This window comes from Palaemon carinicauda, chromosome 32 (assembly GCF_036898095.1).
Source record: "Palaemon carinicauda isolate YSFRI2023 chromosome 32, ASM3689809v2, whole genome shotgun sequence".
In the NCBI taxonomy this organism is placed as follows: Eukaryota; Metazoa; Arthropoda; class Malacostraca; order Decapoda; family Palaemonidae; genus Palaemon; species Palaemon carinicauda.
Genome location: NC_090756.1, coordinates 23,722,087 through 23,729,586, shown reverse-complemented (window position 1 = coordinate 23,729,586; position 7,500 = coordinate 23,722,087). Strand labels below are relative to the sequence as shown.

General features: G+C 36.3%; 1 protein-coding gene across 1 annotated transcript in view; it reads right to left on the bottom strand.

Annotated features, from left to right (window-relative positions):
• Positions 1 to 4,739: 4,739 nt before the first annotated feature.
• LOC137625328 (facilitated trehalose transporter Tret1-2 homolog) overlaps positions 4,740 to 7,500 on the bottom strand; it is a 9,921-nt gene continuing 7,160 nt past the window's right edge. Inside the window, exons 5-7 of the mRNA XM_068356167.1 lie at positions 7,009 to 7,182; positions 6,725 to 6,859; positions 4,740 to 6,546 (exon numbers count right to left, since the gene is read on the bottom strand). Coding sequence (XP_068212268.1) covers positions 5,753 to 6,546; positions 6,725 to 6,859; positions 7,009 to 7,182 — 1,103 coding nt within the window. The 3' untranslated portion in view covers positions 4,740 to 5,752. The remainder of the gene's footprint in view (positions 6,547 to 6,724; positions 6,860 to 7,008; positions 7,183 to 7,500) is intronic.

The window sequence follows — 7,500 nt, the reverse complement described above, 5'->3', positions numbered from 1 at the left end:
ACAATGAGTATAGGAGTGTGATATCTGGTGTTCCTTAGGGTAGTGTTCTTGCCCCATTACTTTTTATACTAGTGTACATACACTTGAAGGTTTAAAGGTCACTGATGAGTGGCAGAGGCAAGGGACAGTGACATTGCTCTATCGAGCAAGACGATGCCCTAGAGACTGACCATTTATACATGTGATCAGCGCCCAAGTCCCCTCTCCACCCAAGTTAGGATCAAGGAGGGCCAGGCAATGGCTGCTGTTGACTTACCAGATAGAGCTACAGGCTCCCTCAAAACCCCCATCCTTAGTTCACAAGGATAGTGAGGTTGCAGCGGGCAAAGGAACTAATGAGTTTTAGCGGGATTCGAACCGCAGTCTGGCGTTCACCAGTCAAGGACGTTACCGCATCGGCCACTACAACCCTTGATATGACCTAGAAAAATGGATCGTTGCAGATGCAGATGATGCTACTCTCTTTGCATCAATTCCATCTGAATGTTGTTGATGGGCACCAATAGTGAGTATAGGCATGTGATATCTGGTGTTCCTCTGGATAGTATTCTTAGCCCATTACTATTCATGCTATATATGCATGACATGTGGTTTGGTCTAGAAAACAAGCTTGTTGCATATGCAGATGATGCTACTCTCTTTGCATCAATTCCATCTCCTGGATTAGATCTGGGGTTGCTGAAATCCTTAATAGAGATTTAGCTAAAATTATTGCATGGTGCAAATTATTGGGTATGAAGTTAAACCCTAACACAACTGGAAGTATGATTCTAATAGGTCGAGGACAGTGGCTTCTCAACATCCAGATCTTTGCATTTGGAATGTGTCTTTAAATATATGCTACTAATTTAAAGTTTTAGGAGTAATTCTTGATTACAAATTTACTTTTGATAAACACATTCGGTCTGTGTCTTCTTCAATTGCACAGCAAATTGGCTTATTGAGAAAATCTTTCAAGATTTTCGATGATCAATCTATTCTGAAGAATTTAATTTTCTTTCCTTTTACCTTGTTTCGAGTATTGTTCTTCTGTCTGGTCTTCAGCTGCTGATTCTCATCTTTATTTGTTGGACAGAAACTTACGGTCTATTAAATTTCTTATTCCTGATCTAGATATAATCTCTGGCACCGTCGTTCAATTAGTTCATTATGCATGTTACATAAGATTTTTTCATAACTCTGACCATCCTTTACATTCAGATCTTCCTAGACTGTACTATCCTGTTCGTAATACTAGGTATATACTTAATTCGAATAGTCAGGCCTTTTCCATCAAAAGACCCGACACTACACAGTATTTTGGAAGTTTTATTCCAGCTGTGACCAGATTGTGGAATGAGCTTCTTAATTGGGTAGTTCAAACTTGCAGCAAATGTTTTTATGTATCTTTTTTTAGTTTTTTTTAATGACACATCTATAGATCTATTTCAACATTGTTACTGATGTTAAAATGTTTAATATTTTTCATTCATTACTTCTCATATAGTTTACTTATTTCCTTATTACCTTTTCCTCTCTGGGCTATTTTTTCCCTATTGGAGCCCTAGAGCTTGTAGCATCCTGCTTTTCAAACTAGGGTCGCAGTTTAACTAGGAGTTATATATATATATATATACACATACATATATATATATAACTGTATATATATTTATATATATATATACAGTATATATATATATATATATATATGTGTGTATATATATATATATATATGTGTGTGTGTGTGTGTATATATATATGTATATATATGTGTAGGCTATATATATATATATATATTCATATATATATATTCATATATATATATATATATATATACTGTATAGTAAAATACAGAATCTTCCGTGTATATATGATAAATGAAATAAACCCACATATAAGAACACACACATTATATATCGCATTTATATATGTATATAAATGTGTAAGATGTATGTGTATAATTTACTAAGTATATTTCTCCTGATGGCCTCATGTATGTATGAAATTCTCTTATATGTATCAAAGTAAAAATGGCATAGGTTCAAACCCTGTATAGGGTAGATGCACGTAACAACAAGTCCACACAAGGTTAAGGTATTCCTGAAGTTTATTGAATTCAATAATGGAGATTTTAACCCCTCGCCAGCGAAGTTGGGAGGAGGTTACGTTTCCGCCACTGTTTGTCTGTTTGTTTGTGAACAACTTCCTGGTCACAATTTCATTCATAGAGTAGTGAAACGTTCAGGGATTAATTGTTATGTTGAGACAGGGAAGTGATTCAATTTTGAAAATCCTAGGTTAAAGGTCAAGGTTAAGGTCGAGCAAAAGGCGGTCCGAATTAACCCTATCCTTAACTCCAAGTTTTCATACTTCAAATACTCCTACGGTCTAAATTGATTCTGGGAAAGGCAAGCTGGTTTCGAGAAATAAGCTCACACGGCGGAGGTCAGCACTCTTTTTTCGTCTAAGTTTTGTTTCTTGACTATACAAAAAAGTAGTGGAGTAATATGAAAACTCACAGAAAGGACTGTTTGTAAATATCTTTTCTGGTTGGTGACAGTGAGGAGAAATGGTAGAAGCTAGTGTGTTTCATATGTAGCGTATAAAAATTTAATTAACTGGGTGCGATTGATGGAGGTATGTGGAAGAGGTAAAATGGTTTGCATAGATAAACGACGGAAAAGAGTATTTGGGATGGTTTGGTCTCATAGAGAGAATAGATGATAGTAGGCTAGTGAAAAGAGTAGAGGATTTAGAAATACTAGGTGGCAGGCTGAGTTGAAAGCTTCAAAATGGCCGGATAGATGTTAGAAAAAAACCTTATGTCCAGAGAATGCGCGAGTGCGTGTAAGAAAGGGTTGAATTGTGCAATATAAGTAGAGAGCTCTACATGGTAATGATGAACTTCCTGTGTACCGTAGATGCATGAGGCAACTATTGTTATAAAAGTTTTGCTGGAGAGAGTTCATCTACAATTGAGCAGTTACAGGATGAATGTGTCGGTTGAAGAAATATAATTCAATATATATGTATATATACAGGCGTCCCTCTCTTTGCCCGGCCACCTGCTCGCCGTGACTAATTCAAGATCTTTCCCACGGCATTTGATACCTGTCCTCAATCAACACCTGTGACTATGATTTAGCCACGAGAGATAAAATGTCATTTCGATAACTTTATGAAAACATAGACAGACAGAAATATAAAAGATTATTATTTAAAAGCCTGTTAGTTCTCTGAGGTGACTCAGAATGTTTTTGAATAATGAAGTCCGATTTCCGGAAGGAATCAGGTTAGAAGACAGTTCAAACCCGCGCTAGGTTTTTGGAACGAAGACATTTTGGTACAATTAACGGAGACCAATAAAACTTTAAAGGTCGCTCATGAATGACAGAGGCAAGGGGCAGTAACAAAGCCCCATCAAGCAGGACAATGCCCCAGAGACTGACCATATTACATATGATCAGCGCCCAAGCCCCATCTAAAGGTGGCTCATAAATGGCAGAGGCAAGGAACAGTGATATTGCCCTATCAAGCAGGACAATGCCCTAGAGACTGACCTTATATACGTGTGATCAGCGTCCAAGCCTCCTCGCCACCCAAGCTAGGACCAAGGAGGGCCAAGCAATGGTTGCTGGTGGCTCAGCACATAGACCTATAAGCTCTCCCAAACCCTACCCCCAATCCTTAGCTCGTAAGGACGGTTAGATTGCAACAACCAAAGGAACTAACAAGTCTGGCAATCACCAGGCCACCACAACCCTTAGATTGAAGTATTAGTAAAATGTGGTAGTGCAATTAATCAATGATAATTACTTTATATCGTATAATTAATGATGAAATAAAAAATATATAGTTTTCTAATATATAAAATGTATTGGAAAATATCTTCCTTTAATTTGAAGGTGATAAAATATATTATGAAGATCACTATTGATTGATAGGAATATTTAATTAGATTTTATTGTTTTTGTTTATTACTCATTGCATTATTATTATTATTATTATTATTATTATTGCGGTTGTTGTTGTTGTTATTATTATTATTATTATTATTATTGCGGTTGTTGTTGTTGTTATTATTATTATTATTATTATTGCGGTTGTTGTTGTTGTTATTATTATTATTATTATTATTGCGGTTGTTGTTGTTGTTATTATTATTATAATTATTGTTATTTTCATTATTATTATTATTATTGTTATTATTATTACTGTTATTATTATTATTATTTTTGTTATTATTATTTTTATTATTATTATTATTATTATTATTATTACTATTATCATAATTATTATTATTATTATTATTATTATTATTAATATTGTTATTATTATTATTATTATTAATATTATCATTATTATTATTATCATCAATAGTTCTGGTAATCTGGAAAATCAAAGACTGTTTTCTTTCACTGAGAGAGAGAGAGAGAGAGAGAGAGAGAGAGAGAGAGAGAGAGCTATTTGCATTTTTCTCTTTTGATTAATTTGGAAATATTTTCATTCAGTAATTATTCATAATGACTTAATCATAAGTTATGAAGAGATTATAATTATGGTATATAACCTAGTGAATTTATTCAGTGAATAAGTCATTCGTTTTTAAAGAATTCAATATCTAAATTCATTACTTTTGTCTTGTCTAATGAAAGGATATAAAGAGAATTTAGTTTTTATTAAAGAATTTCAATGTTACTTAATTTACATAAATTGATTTTATTATTTGTGATTTTTATAGTTTAATTTGTTAAATAAATTAGCTAGAGGGGCCACCCATTAGAGCGCAGACCTCCGCCACGGCAGCTTATTTTTCGACCCTGACCTTAACATGTATTAATTGGTGGGGATTTTTATACACTCAAATATGAACCAAGTTTGAAGTCTCTGTGATAACGATGTCCAAACTTATGGCTGATTACGTGAATTGGACATTTTGCTTGATCGTGACCTTGACCTTTGACCTTCCAAAATTTAATCATTTCCAGCTTTTTATATAACAGTTAATCCCTGCAAGTTTCATTGCTCTACGATTAAAACTGTGGCCAGGAAGCTATTCACAAACATAGCCTCCTTCCAACTTCGTTGGCGGAGGTAAAAATATTATACTGCACTATATTCTAACGCCCTTCTAAAACAAAGTTCAGAGGTCCACAACAGACATCACGCATTAAAAGTATATAAAAAAAAGAAATCTTTATTTGCACAAGTTCAGAGGTCCACAGCAGACATCACACAGTAAAAGTATCAAAAGATGTTTATATAATTGCACAAACAAGGCCAAAATAACTGACTCTCGAAATAAGGAAAGTTATAGGAACCACAATGAATAAAAACTGGCTAGGAATTCCAAAGCTTGTGAAAGATTTTGTATTTTATTAATCTACAAAATACAAAGTTTGAACATTCTATAATATTGAGCCTGCTGCAAGTTCTGTGATCTTAGTTCTGTACTGCATTGCTCCAAGAATCTCAGAACAATAAGGCACTTCATTCTGGAAGACTTGCTTCAAGAATCTCAGAACAATAAGGCACTTCATTCTGGAAGACTTGCTTCAAGAATCTCAGAACAATAAGGCACTTCATTCTGGAAGACTTGCTCCAAGAATCTCAGAACAATAAGGCACTTCATTCTGGAAGACTTGCAATGTTGTTATTTAACTGTGTGTTCTTGGAAGATGCTAGACCAATAGTGCAGTTTCTTCTAGAACATATCCCCAGTAATGCGCTTTCTTAGATACGACCAGTAATGGACAGAAGAAACCTTTGATATTTATTCTTCTTTGGGCTTTGAGGCTTGAATGTATAAATTGTCCATTTCAGCAGTTGATAGGCCAAAGGTTTCTGGCATAGACCTGTGGATGAGAGCGCCTGAAATACCTGTGATCACGGCGTAAATGAAGAACGTGTAGTGAATGCCAAGGATGGATATACTCCACTGGAATGTCTTGGTCACTAAGGAGGCTGAGCCCCAGTTGATGGCTACTATAACTGATACAGCTAAACCTCTGATGTTGCTCGGTATTCCTTCGCTGAGGAATATCCAGGGAACAGGCCCCCAACCGAGGGAGAAGCCGAAGATGTAGGCCAATAGCGCCACGACGGGAACGAACGAAAGGCTCTTGCTCATGGCTGGGGCTGATTCTTGCAGCCAGAAGAAGGCAGATATGATAGACAAGCAGATAAGCAGAGCATATGTTGACAGCGCAAGGGTGTACCTCCTCTTAGAGGTGGCGCAGAAGTACATGCTCACAAATACGCCCAGGAAGTTGACCAGGCCTAGTAACGTGGAGGCCGTGTTTGGGTCTAGACTGTCCCCGCCAGCTTCGAAAATAGTGGAAGAGTAGAAAATAACAGCATTGATTCCCGTAGTCTGTTGAGCAAGCATGAGGGCTGAGCCAACAGCAACAGGCCACAAGTTAGGAGGCTGCAAGAGATCTGCCATACTTGTAGATGATCCTTTTTTGCTGACGGTGCAACTCTCGTCGAGTTCGCGTTGTTCCTTCTCTATTTCTTGTGGTGTTTCTCGAAGTTTCCCCAAGGCTCTTAGTGATGAGTCTCTCTTACCTAAGGAACAGAATAATAGTGTGTTATTAAACATGTAAATCAAGCAATTACAAAAGTTGTCGGAAACAGTTCTTTGGAGAAATAGACAAACAGGTTTTAGATTTAATAATTATTTACTTATGTATGTACTTAATTATACTTTTATAAGTAAATAACACAAAATAAATGGTATACTAACCTGTGCGGGTTAGGAAATAAGGTGTTTCTGGTATAGGCCACAGAAACAACAGCTGGGGTACGCAGGAGGCGCATCCAAGCCAGGCCAGTTCCCGCCAAGATAAAAACTGTCCCACGGCGTAGCTGATCAAAATTCCTGCGGAGAATTTATCAGACTAATCATGATAATTCTTTGCTAATGGAGAGAATATATTATATATTATTATGTCATGAATTGAAGAGAACTAAAAGAGAGTTGGTCTACTGAAATTTATACAAGATAAGAGAGAGATTCGGTCTACTCACCCAAAGTTCCCAATATCGTAGGAAAGAAAATCATTATGTTCCTCAATTTCAATTGAACGATTTCTGGCATGAAGACCGAGCTAGCGACTGCTTGCGCGCCCACACACGCGCCTCCTATCATACGCCCAATTATAACTCCTCGAACTGTGGTTGAAGATGCTATCAGCGCCCACGCTAAAATAGGGAAAATCAACATTACCTAGAGGGGCACTCAGTAGAGCGAAGACCTCCTCCTTGGCAGGTTATTTCTCGACCTTTTACTCGACCTTGACCTTGAACTTTGACCTTATCATGTATTAATTGGCGTGAAATTTCATACACTCAAATATGAACCAAGTTTGAATCCTGTGTGACAACGATGTCCAAACTTATGGCTGATTACGTGAATTGGACATTTTGCTTGACCGTAACCTTGACCTTTGACTTTGACCTTCCAAAATTTAATCATTCCAAGCTTTTTTACATAACAGTTAATCCCTGCAATTTTTATTA